Source organism: Mesoplodon densirostris, chromosome 6 (assembly GCF_025265405.1).
Source record: "Mesoplodon densirostris isolate mMesDen1 chromosome 6, mMesDen1 primary haplotype, whole genome shotgun sequence".
Lineage (NCBI taxonomy): Eukaryota > Metazoa > Chordata > Mammalia > Artiodactyla > Ziphiidae > Mesoplodon > Mesoplodon densirostris.
The window spans coordinates 68525161-68542134 of record NC_082666.1 but is presented as its reverse complement, the minus strand read 5'-3'; the positions used below and the strand labels follow the sequence as shown (position 1 = coordinate 68542134).

At 40.2% G+C, this 16974-nt stretch overlaps 1 protein-coding gene across 9 annotated transcripts in view; it reads right to left on the bottom strand.

The window, feature by feature from the left end:
* PTPRD (protein tyrosine phosphatase receptor type D) overlaps positions 1-16974 on the bottom strand; it is a 534283-nt gene that overhangs the window by 48793 nt on the left and 468516 nt on the right. For all 9 annotated transcript variants that reach the window (XM_060102137.1, XM_060102140.1, XM_060102139.1 and 6 more), the window contains one exon: positions 9169-9344. In XM_060102137.1, the coding sequence (XP_059958120.1) occupies positions 9169-9344 (176 nt within the window). The remainder of the gene's footprint in view (positions 1-9168; positions 9345-16974) is intronic.

Sequence of the window (16974 nt, the reverse complement as noted above, 5' to 3'; positions counted from 1 at the left end):
CAGCAGATATGTATTTAGGATGTTCTAGATGGACGGTAAGGTGTGAGTGGCTGTGGGGACGGTCATAGTGAAAACCGCAGTCCTGCCCCCAGTCCATCAGCCTTACTGACTAAATATGGAGGTGTGCTTACATTTCCTGTTTTTTCAAGTAGGTAGTTGTGAGATTGCAAACAACTCCCTTAATGTACCTGGACCCCAGTCTGCTGTGAGAAGAGAATGTACTAGACTCTGAGGTAGAAAAGGAGAGGAGCAGAACTCACTACCCAGACTCTGGTTTACAAACATTGCCCTGTAACTCTACTTGAGGCCTAAACTGAATGAGACAGTTCAGATTTCTGGCTGAATTTGGGGGAAATATTTCTTTTTATTATCACAAAGGGATTCCCCTTGTGTGGTTAGTTTTCATTTCTCTATAATTGTGGAAAGACCAGGTTGACCATCGCTACATGTATGCTATGGAATATTTTCTCCCTTTCATGGCAAACTATTAAAAGCAAGTTGATGGAATGATAGAACATATTTAAGTATATTCAAAAGAAAAACTCATTATTGGAAATATCTTGTAGGATTTTTTTTTGTACACGGGCCTCTCACTGTTGTGGCCTCTCCCGTTGAGGAGCACAGGCTCCAGACGCGCAGGCTCAGCGGCCATGGCTCACGGGCCCAGCTGCTCCGCGGCACGTGGGATCTTCCCGGACCGGGGCACGAACCCGTGTCCCCTGCATCGCCAGGTGGACTCTCAACCACCGTGCCACCAGGGAAGCCCTATCTTGTAGGATTTGATCCAGCAGGTCTGCTGACTGTGCTTGGGGGGAAATGCTCTCCTTCTAGTTCCATTTTTACTTCCACATGGCTTATCTTGGACGTGGCCTGGCACATCATGGGCACTCAACACGTGCAAGCCAACTTTATAATCAACTATACTGTGGTCTACGTTGGCTTATTTTTAAATAGCCTAAAACTTTATGAAAACAAAAGCTCCTCATTTCAATTTAACTAAGCCTTATTGAGCATGGCAGCATGGCGAAGCATCAGAATTCTAAATGCGACAAACCAATACCTCCAAAGGGTCCCAGCATCACTGAACCAAAATGTATTTGCCACATGTTATTTGGAAAAGCCTGCCTAGGGCCAGGTTATTTAACCAAAGAAGGATTTAGAATAGACAATTAATGATACCTGGAAAACCATAACTATTGTTGAGAATGGCTGGAAATCAGTATTTAGTAAGTTTGGGCAGAGGATTCTTCTATAAGGAGTGGACAGTATGTTAACATTAGATAATGCAAATCACGGTTATTATTGGGAAAAAGGAAATGTTAACACACAACTATCAACACACATTTAATAAGGGAAGATATAATGAAAGGTTCAGATAAATATTAGGATATATTTTAGTGGACACAAGAATTATATGCTGAACTGTTTTTTCCAAAATAAGGAGATACCATCTCAATGATTCTCTTCTCTTGCAGTAATAGTGTCGTTCTCTCCACTGAACTAATATCAATATTTAGCCATATCTATTTTCAAACGGCAAAACTACCTAGTTTGTGTATTTCCCCGTTTCATTTTCTCTTTGCAGACCACTATTTAGAGGAGAATCAAGGGCAATGGAATACTTGAAATGAGAGTGAAATTAAAGCATTTGACTACCAGCATAGAAATAGCTTTTCATAAATAAAACCATAAAGTTGAAAAATATTATTCTCTAAGTAAACCAAATTATACATTATAAAACTGCTTATCAGTTCATTGAACTGTTCAAACACTTTCTAAGCCATTTATTAATTTAAAAACCTGATATTCCCTTTTGTCTGATGTATGCTATGGACTGAATATTTGTGTCCCCTCAAAATTCGTATGTTGAAATCTAATCCCCTATGTGATGGTATTAGGAGGTGGGGCCTTTGCGAGGTGATAGGTCATGAGGGTGGAGCCCTCATAGAATGGGATTAGTGCTGTATAAGAGAAACCCCAGAGAGCTCTGTCACCCCTCCATCACACGAGGATACAACAAGACAGTTTTCTATGAACTAGGAAGCGGCACCTGGATCTTAAACTTCCCAGTCTCCAGAATTGTGAGAAATAAGCTTCTGTTGTTTATAACCCATCCAGTCTAGAGCATTCTCTTACTGTAGCCCGAACAGAATAAGACAACGTGTCTGCCAGGGTTTAACAGAGGGAACTGCACTGAACTTTTCCAATGATTTCTCCCATTATATCTCCAGTGTCTAGCACTTTATTGTAGCCAGAGGAAAATTGTGTGAAATGCCTCTCTTTCATGTCCAGATAGCACTTGGCTATCAACCCTTCCCTCATGGTTTGGGTCTGTGGAGTCTGCCCCTCAGCCCCAACCACTCCTGGCAGTGGCTGGGCGCTCCATGCAGCCTTACTGGCACGTCTGCATCTGTCTTTGTCTGCCTAGTGGCTGCCTGTGGTCCAGCAATGCTCCAGTGTCACTGCCACTGAGAAATATCATTAGGTGACAAAGTTTCAATAAAAAGATAATGTTTGTATACCAGCCAGTATTCATACATTTCAATATTTTAACACCCAGTAGAATTATACTGGTGCATACGAGCTGAATATCTGCCTTGCCTGGGCATAGAAATTAATCCACACTTCTCAGAATCTTAGAAGTGACTTAGTCCAGCCTGGGAGTGCTGTAAACATGAATGTGGAGAATAAGAGGGGTTTTGCACAATGTCACTGGGAGCACAGCTGCGTCTCCCCCACCCAGTCCAGCTCATTCCTTGGGCTGTGTTGCTTAATTCACTTGAATAGGAATGTTTTGAGCCAGAATCTGTAGACTGCCATTCTAAATAGAGGAGGGGGGATGGGCAAAGAAGGTAGAAAATCCAGGAAGCGAACAGTTAAGAAATTGGTGGGATCCTTTCTCTTTTATCTGACACTGTGTCTGTTGACAAGAGAAAACCAAAAGTGTGGAACTTGCCAGATAAGGACCCAAACATCCTTTAGGTTGCCAACATGAGTATCCTTCTTTTTGTTGCCAGTGTCCTATATACATTAAGTATCCACCACTTTTCAAAAACAATCCCATACATCAGGCAGACTTCAAAGGCAATGTTTGCACTGCTGTCCCTACAGCTGCTTAAGGAAAAAGCAGTTTCTGTTGCCCTAGATAGGCAGTGCTTTAGGCTGCAGTTTGAGAAATTAAATGTTCAAAGCCTTTGGCACTTCGAGTTCTATTTGGAAAAGGACACAGACCTGGCATTTGGAAAGCATTTGCTCTCCATTAAACTTACCGAACCTTGACAAACCAGAGGGGCCAAGAATTAGTCTGCCACTGGCCAAGGCTGGGCCTTCCAAAACCGATAACGGCAATGAAAACAATAACACTGCCATTTATAATCTTCAACGGGATTCTGCCAACTTTTAACCCAAAAGGACCTCATAATCTGAAAAGAATCTCAAGATTTGTTTTACAGAAAAACAAGAAAATGTTTGATCAAAATCTCCTTTTTTGCTGTTTTTTTGCTCAGAATTGCCTTCAGCCACAGAAGCAAGTATGACTATGTCTCCAGCTCACTGTCACTCTCTGTTGGGGTAAATTTACTATGGTGACATTTGAGGAATGGAGAGGACATAGGAAGAGTGAGTGACCTTTAGGTCAGAAGTGCTCCACTGGCTAAGCATCAAGTTTAACTCCCTAAACTATTAACATAGTGTAGTTAATGCCAGCCTGGTCCCTTTGGGCTTGACAGCATCTAACCTGCATTCATTAGTACAAACAACTATATTTACTGGAGCAGGGATTTTCCTGTTCCTGGCCTAAGGTTAGTCATGATGCACAAAACATTTGATCTGCTCTAGCAATGGATGCCATCAACTGGGTTGTCTGGTTCTCTACTTGGGAACAGAAAATGGGATTTAGAGAGTTTGGAAACCAAGTATAGACTTCTTCACTTCTAATTCTATGCTTTTACTACTAATCAGTGGGGTCCACATTGGATGACAGTTCAAATCATGTCCCATTTTTTGGGTGTCAAAATTTCACTCCCATCCTTGACATCTATAGCACTAAGTACCACCACAATAATCGCTCTTTAAGTGAATCAACTCCCACTATACAACTTGCAAGACATGAAGCAACAGTAAGTGTCAACTATGGGAACTGACTGAAGGCAGGCTGGGAAGACAAGTGAAAGCCAAACATCCCCTAACCTCGGTGAAGCCACTTCACCCTCTAACACTAATCAAGGCTGCTCAAGAATTTGTCAGCCATAGGTGTACACGTTCCCTCTGTCTTGTATACCTCAAGATGGGAAACAAAGTTGAAAAGAAACAGCAAAAAGCAGACAGCTAAAGGAAAAAAAAAAAAAGTGAACCATCACCCACTAACTAATAGTGCTTCCTGGGCCAGGAATCACCTTGGCAAACCCTACCTCAGAGATTCCAATTCTTCAAGTGAGGCTTGCCAACCATGTGTCCCAGTTGCCCACAAATAACACCCTTGGAGTGGAAATCCCAGCTGTATACATTTTGCTCTCCTATCGGTGCTTCATTTTTTCCAAACTTTTTCTTCCCTCCATGTGGTTGCCCAAACCAATTCATGTGCTTATTGGCATGTTATGAGACATGGAAACAATTAGAGACCACATTCTGGGGGAGAAGAATGACTCGCTGCAGAATCAATGAACTCTGCAGAACTTGAGAAGATTTGGCAAAAAAGATGGAAACTGGAATAAAACCCACTAACCGTACCTCATGTCACACAGTATACAAGGCTTTGAACTGATCTGTGCATTTTCAGGCAGCAATCAAACTTTACCTTCAAAATCTCTAGTTTTTCGCTTCATATATATATATATATATATATATATATATATATATTCTAATGAAACTCAAAGAAAATATTCAACTTACACATTTTCTCCTCAGGGTTGATAAGTGGTGAATGTACAACCGTGGAAACAGTCTCCTGATTTAAGTTTGGGATTCTTTCAAGGCCACATTTGAGGGAGCGTGATGGCATTTGAAAAATCAAAGAACTTAAGTTTTCAAATGGCCACCTTAAGCCCTAAGCCATACCTCACACTTGTAAAGGGCTTCTTTAGCCTTCCAAACGTTAAAAATGGTCAATTCTCTAACAACAGACCAGTGAAATGTCTAACACATCCTAAGGAACCCAGTATCCTTTTGCTTGAGTGAACTATTCTAACTCAGCAAAGGTTACAAGCCCTGCTGCTGTATCAACCACAGAGAGGTGGTGATTGAGCCTTGGTACAGAAGAGGGTGGAAAACACAGGAGGTAGGTTTTAAAGGGAGAGTTCCCTAGCATCACCAAATAAAAAAGAATGAGGAAGGAGAATGAAAAACCGAACCAGAAGGAAATGTGGTATCAAGAATATATTATATTTAGTGATAATTATTACTACATGTAACTCGTGCTGACATTACTCACTATTTTCATACTGTATTGCTTCAAGATATGTGAAAGTAGCAGCCAGAATGTTCTATTGTGGTCTTTCTGCAGACTGATTAACACATTCCCTGTGTCAGGGTCTCCATTCTGGAGATTCTGTCAAAGGCAAGTGCAAAAGAACCCCATGTTCTGAGCTACACTCTCCTCTTGACTAGGATGCATGGTTGTGCCATCCTGGGGACAGTGGGCACATTTCGCCACGTGCAATGACTGAGTTTGGTTAGGATTCATTGTCAACCACAGAGAAACAAACTCATTTGGGAACAAAAATTGAATTATTTGGAAGCCAGCTTTAGGGGAGACTAAAGTTATAATGGTAAAGCCTCCAACTTCTCTATCTCAACCAAAAATAATAGTGTAGACTCACTGAGCCACCCCGTACCTTGTCTCAGGCAATACCCACAATAACCCTTTCATGTAATCCAAAAAGGAGAAAGGAGACTTTGAGGGGTCCCGCAACTTGCTCAATGTCTCATACCTAGTATGCACTAAAGTCGGGATCTAAACACAGACATTTGACTGCAAGGCACCCCTACTTGGAACTGTGTCAGGTAGGTTCCTCTAGTGGTGGTGTCCCCAGGGAGTTCTGTGTAATATCATGCTATCTTCCCTTTCCTTTTCCTTTCTCTTTCCCACTCGAGTTAACAGGTATTCCTGCCTACTTGTAATACACAGAAGTGTTTACACACACACACACACAGACACACACACCTCTTTTTTTTCAATAAGCCAAGGGGATGAATATTATTTCAGGAACCTGAGCCTTCATCAAAATAATGAAATTTCAAGCTTCAGCCCTTGGAGAGGTGATTTGTTTAAACTACCTGGACCTCCTCTCTTTATAAGAGGGACTACAGGCAGTTTCTAAGTAAAGCCAGGCTAGTTCATATGTCTACTTTGAATTTGGCTGCTGGGAATTGAGAATTCATTGAGTCCCCAGGTCAGCCCACATAACTCACAAAGTTCCCCAAGTATGGAGCTGTATATTTCAGCAACAACTAACCACTATTTATAACACTGTTTTTATAGCAAAATTTAATCTATGTTCTTGTTTTGAGAATCCAGGAATGCCTTCCGCTTCCTCCCCGGGACTTCGGGGGAAAGAGCAAGTGGACAGGGGAAAGGTGGGGTGGAGGATGTGAGGCAGGAAGATGAAGACAGTGTGGCATAATTTGGAGGACCAGGGCTTTGTTAGCTCTCTCTAGGGCATTCGGTCCCTTATTCTCAAGTGTTCTAGACTGGAGAACAAAGGGCTTTTTGGGCCTTGGGGGTCAGGGTTCATTTGTAGGATTAGGTTGATGATGGTTGAGATTTCTAAACACTGGCTTATGCAGGTCATCATAAGTTTGGGTATAGGCTAAACCACCGCAGAATAAAAATCACAAGACAGCACTTTACTTGGCCTCCTCAGGTCATTTAACAAAGGAGAAAGCTAACTTGCAAGAGCAAAGAGTAATTAATGAAGAGAGCAAACAGAGGCTCATTTAGTAACTTCCAAATAAGTTTCTCTGTCTGAGGTGGGGAAAAAAAGGTAGCCTGCAACATAAAGATAAACTGTAGGTATTTAAGTCACAATGCCTTCTGCCAAGAATCGCTCATTACCATCAGATGTTGCACTGGCAGTGGGGCCAGTTAGAACTAATTTTATTATTAGAAGCAATTAGGGAGAAAAGGGGCAGAATTCCATTCAGTTATTTCAAAACAAGTTTCTGTGCATGGCTTAATGAAGGCCTGCAGTGTCAAGATAAAAATGTGTGTTTTACTGAAAACAGCTTTTGCAAATGACTGCTTGTTACCAGCCGGTATCTCCAGGCAGAACAGTCCTAGTAGCTTAGATTTACATGCATGCTGTAATATAACAGTTCAGCTGTCTCCACTTCACAGAAGTGTTAACAGACAGTACAGCCTGGTGGGTAAGCACAGATTTTGTGGAGACAGACTGTCTTCAATTCCTCACTCTGACCTTGGTAACTGAATGAGCTTAGGTGACCTGGAATGTCCTGGCCTTACTCATATATAAAGTGGAAATCACAGAAGTGTTTATCTCATGGGTTGTTGTAAAATATCAATGTATCCAATACATGTTAGGCATTGTTAGAATGATTAACAATTATATCCAATAATTATTTGGGTGGGGGATTGTTTTTAAAGCAAGGGCTTGCTAGATAGGGGTTACCCTGAGTACAAGTCAATAATGGATCTATTTACATCCATTTTGAATGGCATTTGCATGTAACGTATAACACAGAGACGTCTTCACAGCCATCAAAGTTTTTATCTAAATTCTTTTCAGACAATATTTCAATATTTCTGTAGAATTCACATTTTGAAAAGACCTGATTGCTTTTTAGGTTTGCTAAACAAGTTGTGTACTATATCTATTGATTTCCCAGCTTTAAGGTAACAGCTGGGACTTTTTATATTTTCCTAAGTCTGAGCTTTTCCCTTATGAATCTCCTGAGCAGCTTACAACTCCTCTCTCATATATATACCGGGGCTAAGAGAAACTGCCATGTATTGAGCTTAGGAGAACATTAAAAAAATCTCAACTGTCACACAACAAATGGGAAGTTAGGCTTTGGCTTACTTGTAAATATCCTTTTTTTTTTTTTTTTTTTGCGGTATGCGGGCCTCTCACTGCTGTGGCCTCTCCCGTTGCGGAGCACAGGCTCCAGACGCGCAGGCTCAGCGGCCATGGCTCACGGGCCCAGCCGCTCTGCGGCATGTGGGATCTTCCTGGACCAGGGCACGAACCCGTGTCCCCTGCATCAGCAGGCGGACTCTCAACCACTGTGCCACCAGGGAAGCCCTAAATATCCTTTTTGATAGTACTGTGACCCCAGTGAACGAGCCCTCTACCAGTAGTTTCAAACTCTGCCCCGAAGGCCCCATACAGTGAGAGTATGTGCTGTCTTCAGTGATTTGTCAGAGACTTACTTGTTCCTTAAATTCTCAAGGTTACAGATTGATTTTCATCAGATGGCTATGATATTCACTTGGCATATTCACTTGGGAATATGGCATCCTGCTTACCCATTATGTTCTAGTTTTGCAAATCAAGAGCATTTAACTAATGTGCCGTGCTCCATAATATTGGACCCATATGATGAATAAAACTCCTTTCTTGGACCTTACTAAGCAATGACTCCATTATTAAAATCTATTCATTTTGGAGAAGGCTAAACTAACAAAATGCCCTCTACACATTTATGTGTTTTCCCAGCAGTGTATTAACCAACATCATTTTTTTGGCTGCCCTGACTTGATTTATGCTCATTTGAATAATTTTTAAAAAAAGCCTCTTTCACAGAATTTTAGATTTTACACTGCAGATTATGAGAAAGAAAAAGTTGAAAATATTGGGAAGTACATATGGTGGGATTCTCCCCCGAAGTCTGTGTGTTCTTGTTCAATGTGGATTTGACAAAGATGTCCAAGTTAATATTTATTTTTTCTAACCAAGCTGTCTACTTCTTTGAGTGCTATTTTTTTCTTTTAGCGATCACACACATCGTAACATGAGAGAATTTCCTTTCTGAAAGATGCAAAAGAATGTTAAAGAATGGTTTAATCTAAGCTGTTGATGCTCATTCACAATTAGTGTCTATTACAAAGTCAAAGCTTAAAGACAGGCTAGATTCTGACCAGAATAAAATATGCAATGCAGGAACTATCTGGGGGAAGATTTTAAAAGGGAGAAGGTAGATATTCATCCTTACCCTGGATCGTTCTTCTAGTTTTGTCATCATAACAACTGTGGCACTCCGTTGTTCCCATATCATTCTCCAAAAGTCCCCAAATGTTTCGGGGAGAGATCCCTGGGTTGCAATATAGGCATTTTGTTTCCTATAGCCATCTATGTAGTTAGCATTCACATAGTCACTTCCTGGGATTCCTGTAAAAACAAGGAGGGTTATTTAATGAGGTGAACATATCACAAGAGGAAACAGCCTGGGACATGCCCTAATGACAATGTTATATTAAGAGGAGTCACACTATATTAAAGTTTGGGTTTTAAACAAGATTAAAAATAGGTCTTATTGGGACCATTACGTTAGAGTAATGCAATGTTTGTATTTATCATTTGACAAGGTGGACTCCAAAGAAAGAAAAACACAACCAATTGTCCATAGAATGCCTTTCCTCTCACACGCTGTCTGTTTTCTCTATTGCATCAGAAAAATATAGCTGGCAAAGGAGGATAAACAATGATCCGGTCACTTTCCTCACTCATTCTCTTCTTCGTTCCCAGACAAAAACCAACTAAAATAATGCCTGAGCCTGCAAATGCAATATAGGGTGGAACATGTCATAACAGTGAAAAATTCTTTCCAGATTTAGCTAAGAGGAAACTCATATATAAACTCTTTTAATCCTCACAACAACTCTGTGAAGTTCTGTCAGGATCTTCCTATCACAGAGGTGGAAACCGAGGTGCACAGAGCTTGCTGACGTTGGTGGAGTCTGGTTTAATTATAGGCAGGCAGTCTGCTACATCTGTGTCTTAACCTCTGTAGGGTACTGCTTCTCGTATAAACCTCAACGGGTTGTTGTATCACATGAAATCTCTCCTTGGATTATGACAACTGCCTCCTAATTGGTTGTTCCGCTTCTGCTTTGTCCTTTGCAGTCTGTTCTCTATCTAGTATGAGAGTAATTTTTAAAAATATATTTCAGACACTGTAATGTCTCTTCTTCAAAGCCAACAGTGGCTTCCCCTTATACTTTAAATAAAATCCAAGCTCTCAACAATGGCTACAAAACTCTGTACTTTTCCAGACTCATCTTGTCCCATTCACCTCCTCGCTTTCTAAACTCTAGACGCTGGCCTGCTTCTAGATGCTGACTTTGTTAGAAAACATTGCTAGCTTAGTACCCTGCCACATCCTACTACACTCTCTGCCTTGTTCCCATTGAAAAACACTCAGCCTCCATCTCAGAAGGCCTGCCCTTGATACCCTGGGACCTAAGAACCCTCTTGGCAACTCTTTTTTTTTTTTTTTGCGGTACTCGGGCCTCTCACTGTTGTGGCCTCTCCCGTTGCGGAGCACAGGCTCTGGACGCGCAGGCTCAGCAGCCATGGCTCACGTGCCCAGCCGCTCCGCGGCATGTGGGACCTTCCCGGACCGGGGCATGAACCCGCATCCCCTGCATTGGCAGGCGGACTCCCAACCACTGCGCCACCAGGGAAGCCCTCTTGGCAACTCTTTATATGACTTATTACACATTGAAATTACATATTTAGTTGTTTGTTAACTTGCTTATTGCTTGTTTTATGTGCCTCTAGACCACATCTCGTTTATTCACCTTTGCTATCCCTAGTGACAAAAAGAGCAAATTATGTGCCTCCGTTCCAACATTTAATAAGTAGCACAGCTGTAATGTAATACAGATATTCTGATTAAAAGTCTAATTTTCCTTCAGCACAACAGCTTTAAAAGGGGTATAGGGAAGTTTGAGTTTCTTTCAAGAAGAGTGGCTGGAATGATTAAGGAAATCAAAGCTATTCCTTGTGAGAAAGGAATATATATTATAACCTGGCAAAAAGATAGGGGTTGGAGATAAGAGCTGCCCATAAGTGTCTGAAGAGAGGTTGAGGTTTACTACGTTGAGGTCCAAATCTTTCACTTCTGAAGGATGTAACTACAGAGAGATGAATTTCACCTCCAGTATGATAAAAGTCAGAATCAGAAAGGGGATAGATTTCCTCCAGAGGTAATGAGTTGCCTATCCCTGAAGGGGAACAAACACTTTACAGGGAGGTAGCAATAGAACCTGTACATGGTCCCTTCTTACTTTGGGAAAATATTAGTCTTGGATTTATTAAAAAAGAAAAAAAAAGAATATTTTCTTTATAATGGAACATATGTTCCCAAGCTAAGATTACTCTATTTCACTGATTGCCACTTGCAATTACTTTGACTGCTTTTCTGATTCCAGTTGTAAAACTGATCCTCTCAAGAAAAAGTAATGAAAGTCAGATGGAAACTGCTGGGCTCCAAGATGAACACATGGATATGGAATACCACCAGCATTAGTGAAAAGCCTTTTGAGCAAAAACTGAAAGGCACGGTTGGTTGTAACATTATTCATCTATTATAGCTACTCAAGAAGCAGTTGGGGTTCTGGCAGCCCTTTGTTGATAAAGATCCTATTCCTCCCTGACACCAAATTACTGTAGATTCAAAGGACAGTTTAAATAAAGTCCTCAGGTTACAACCACTGGGGAAGCACGCACATCTACATGTCCACAGGATTTGGTTCTGAGCCACCAATGAGTCTATATTATAATACAGGAAAAGCCCACTTTAAATAATTTAATTTAGCAGTTAACATTTATAAAGAATTGATAGAAAGAATTCTGGCTAAGAGCCTCACACCGCTACCAAAATACAGAAAACTTTTTTCCAAGAAAACTCAAAAATGGAGAAATCTGGTTTAATGACTCAGAAAATGCATCAGCTGGGCACTATGCCATTTTTCCCTCATCAAGGATGATAACAAATATGTCTGAACAACATATCTGAGGACAGAGGAGGTGGGTGTGAGACTCATATCTAAAGGAGGGGAATCAGACCTATCCTATATTCTTGCATAAATTTTAATCAGTTATTATGTAATGAATTGTTTTTTGACATATTGCTCAAGTTTGAACAATAAGTCGTTATATTTTAGGGGGAATAGGTTGATACTGAATAATGGTTGCATTTTCCTGGGATAAAAATACAAAAATTCTGCCTGAAAGCTATTAGGCACCTGGGATCCATACTGTATCACCAAATACTTTAAGAATTTGGGACTTGATATTCTGGAAAGAAGAGAATTGAAAACAATAATTCAATACCTAGGAGAGCTAACTGTTAGGCTAAAATTTATATCCTAAAAATAGTGTGAGGCTCCTCTTCTATTTTGACACTTGTCTGTAAGGAGGTAGTACCTGGAATAAAAGCCTCCTGGCAAATCCCTTTACACACTCTGGCAAAAAGACACTTCCAGTAAGTTCTCTCATATGTCTTTTGCAATGTGGAGATGTGAGAGATGGCTATGTTCTCTAGAAGCTCTAAGGCCTAATGTGTCCTATATTCATACAACCCAACATAACAAGCTGTGTAGAAAGAGGAATGAGAAAAGATCTGAGAAATGGTGGTGGCTTGCCCTTCTAAAAAATATTAACCCCATATCGGAATCTAAAATTAAAGAGCAGTGTATTTCAAGTAGATGAGACCTCAATTTTCAATGCGATATATTTAAAACAATTTTTCAATCAATCCCAATGGAAAAAAAATACTATGCTGGCTTTCCACTAATGCAACGCTAATCAGCATGCACTACTGATCCAAGAGAAGTGTGTGAGAATTAATTGAATTCTTCTGGGGCTATGATGAATAGAAATCTAAGTTAAAATGCAGAACTGAAAGAATATAGGATTACTATAAATTAGCTGATTGCTTTTATTTCTTGGAGTCAAGGAGATTTTTGTCTAAAACTATGGTAATGGTGTGCCTTGCCTTTTTTTTTTTTTTTTTTGAGGGGCAGGAGTTATTAAAATAACAAGAGCATAAAAAAGATGTCTGAAGCTCATCATAGGCGAAATCTTAGGATTGGCCCTGCTGTAGGATTGTCTCTTGGACAGTTGGTCTTAATGTCATTGTCCAAGAAAAACAGCTTAGATCTAAAACTTGCTCTTCCTAGGCATCCATGGCTTTACTTCATTTATAAAAGTAAGTTTTCATGATTTCCTATGTATTGTTTCATGTGTATTCTCCAATTAATAAGTCATGTAAACAGTTCCAACACCAATAATAATTGTTTATCATTCTTATCTTATAAGTGAGAATACTGAGGCTAGATCTTGACTTTATATTGTACGCCACAGTATTCCGCATTCCTGTGTTATAATCTATTTCATCAGTTAATGGACTGTTATTTCTTGTGGTGCTTAGAATTATTACTTACATGCTTTATACTGGGTCTTTGTGTTTTGGGCAAACTAAGAGCTATAAAACTCAAGACTTTAACAGATATTGTGATGAGGTGAGTGATTGGTAGAACTGTGCTTCTGTGTTCTTCATGCACAGCAAGCCATAGCAAACAGCTATTCAAACAGGGATGGGTCAGGTTTAGGCTTTCATTTTATTCACTGGGAATTGCCAGTTATAGCTTTCAGTGGAAAAATTTGCCTGGACATGAAGTTTGGGCTCCCCTGTTTTTCTGTCTGAAAAACTTTGAGAATTTCACATGAGTTCAACATGCAGGGGTAATGCCATTTTTCTTCATTTAAGCATGGTTTAACACTTTAGGGCTTCATAATAATGTTCCCCTGTGTGTTTGAATATTAACAAAAGGAGAGGAATCCTCGGAAAGATAAAGCTACTAGGTTTGAAAGAATATTCGTGATGAATAATTAATTCATACTGAGAAATGCTTTAAAACCTCGAAAGCATGTTGAAATGTCAAAGAATACACTATCTGAGCTGTTTTGTCATGACTGGGTTAAAATAAGTTTTTATTTCCCCTTGTTAATTTTATGAGAACTAATTGGGTCACGCCGGTCCAGTTAAAAAAAATAAACAACTTGCTTTGCATTAGCTTTTTCAGGTCAGCAGATAATTTGATTTGAAAAGATTTCTCTTGTCGACAGGTGTTTATAATTATAAAAATTTAATAATGAATAATGAATTTAATAGCCTTAGCTCTGATGTTAAGTGAAAAAAGCAGGACCCAACATAGTACATGAATTATTTTATTGATGTGAAATTAATCATAAGGGGTAAGTGTGTACTTTTGTGTCACTCCACACTGGAGGGTAAGTCATATGTGCCTCTTGGAACAATACTAAGCACATACTAAGGCTTTAGAGAAACTGACCAGGAAACCAGAACTCCAGTCTAGGGCAGCATGCTGGTAGGTTTGCTCTTTGACATTTGGGCAGTCCGTTCAACTTGTCCAGACCTCTGATCGCTTATCTGCTAAACAAGGTGTGTTGGACAAATTGATTCCCTCAAGTCCCTTTGAGTTCTAAAATAAGATGTCTCTCTGTGGTATTCTTAACCTTCTTGGATTCAGAAATCTCTGTGAAGTTATTTTAAGATAAACAGAGGCTTTGTGGCTCTCAGATTAGGTAGGAACATGCTCTGATGATCGTTCAAGCTGATTCCTATTGCTTCTACCTCTGATGTGCTGAGATGAGATTTTTTTGGTGTGATTGATACTTCAAATCTTGATTAGAACCTGGTGGGGTAAAAAATAAACAAATTCAAAAACAAGAGGAGGGGGTACGACTAGGCTAGTACGCAGTCTATTCAGAAAAAGCAGCTTTCCTTGAATTGTGGAGGCGAGAATGAGTAAGAGGCAGCATTAGAGGGGAGGCAGAATGCCATCCAGGGCTCCAGAAGACAAACTACTACAGCATTACAGAGCTGGAGATAGACCTCCAGCTCACTGGCTGACTCTGTTTCAACTTGCAGTGTGGCATCAAAACTCCAGCACTTTTGTTTCCTTTCACTCTGCAAACGCTTTGTGAAGTTTGTGTGAAAAGGAAATTGTTTTTTTGGTAAGCCAGTTTATTCCCTGTTGTAAGATGGAAGTACTTAGGATCCACTAGAGCACAAAAGCTACCTTTTATTTAGTAAATAACATCTCCACCACTTCAATACACAAATAAAAAGAAAAACTCCAACAACAACAAATTGCCTAGATTGTAATTTTTACAACCCACAGTGCAGAAAAAACTGTTTACTTCGTTTGCTGACACTGGCAAAACTAGAGAACAGAAAATAGAAAAATGAAATCCAATAATAACTTACTAGTAGATTTATTTGATTTCAAGGGACACAGGCCTTCTTTCTCCTTCACTTACACCATGGCAGCTACCCACAGCTGCATCAGAACTAGCAAAATGAAGGATTCTCTTCGCAACATACCAGAAAAAACAAACGCTTCTTGCAAAGGTACAGTGTATCATCTGCCAAAGTTTCCCTGGATGTGACGGCAGTTTGGCAAATGACCCTCCATGTTTCTACCGTATGCAGGACGATTTGTTTTAGAAGTGTGCGTTGCTCTGTGGGCACTGCAGGTCATCACCACAATGAGTTAATGGAAGGGATACCTTTCAAAGAGCTTGTGAACCCAGCCTCCGCCCTCTTGATGTTCTCCGTCCTCCGCTCTCTGGTTTTCTAGTCCTCAGCTCTGCTGAGGAAGCTGGGTTATGGGAGTGGCTACAGAGAAGGATGTGGGCGATTGGATTGTCTTTGAATGCATTCTAAGATTAGCTACACGTGTTGGGGACTTATCAGCACTTGTGACAGAGGGAACTGATTTCTGGTTAGGGGGCACTTTGCCCTGAAATATAAAGCAGACTTTGGGCCACTGAAACATGCCTGTTCAGCCAAGTCACAGAGTTTTGGTCTACTTAGCTTATGTTAATAAGGATGCAATTATTGTAGGGCTTTATTCAGCAATGAAGTAGTCAAAATGAAATGCAGAGTGTGACGACAGGAGCTCTGTCTGTAGGAAACTCTCAGATCCCCAGTCCCCTCATATATATATCCTAAAATACGAGCAGCACTTTCATAACCTCCGTACCCAAAACCCCTGTGAGAGTCAAATGAGTGAATGCATTTGAAATATCTAAAATACCAGTGGATGCTAGTTATTCTTATGATGGATGTGATAAACAGAAATGAAATAAGCCTAGTCATTCCTAAATACTCTAATGACAAGAAGTAATTCCAAATCTGGAAGGCCCCTTCCTAATTCCTATATTAAAAAAATTAACGGAGAGGACAAAAATAATTATTTTTTAACTTCCCGACCATGTACAACCTGTGCCTATATTCTAAAAACAGAGCCATTCTGCAGATGACTTAGGTTTCTCTGCAGCATCAGAGTAATGAAGTGTAGATTCATTAGCACAACCTGCATAGATGTACAAGTGAAAAGAAAATCCCAATAACTGAATTAAAGAAAATGGAGATAAAAAGAAACTCATAGAGCTTTCTGAGTTACTCTTTGATTAGCTTCCTGGGAACACGAGTAAAGGAAAAAACCAACACAACTAGCCATCCCTTAAAAATGCTTTTTCTCTTTTCTAGGTAAGAAGCACCACAGGTGCAGGCTGAGGTAGGAGCTGGGGAATAACAGATCCTCACACCACTTGCTCTCCTGCATGCAGGAGAGAGATACCATTTAAATAGAGAGTGGCATGGACATATATACACTACCAAATGTAAAATAGATAGCTAGTGGGAAGCAGCCATATAGCAGAGGGAGATCAGCTTGGTGTTTTGTGACCACCTAGAGGGCTGGGATAGGGAGGGTGGGAGGGAGATGCAAGAGGGAGGGGATATGGGGATATATGTATACGTATAGCTGATTCACTTTTTTATAAAGCAGAAACGAACACACCATTGTAAGCAATTATACTCCAATTAAGATGTTAAAAAAAAAAAGAATTAACTTGAAAACTGAAAATGTTAGAGAAACTGAGCTAACTCCGTGCTTGATGTTCTGAACAATGTGAGAAA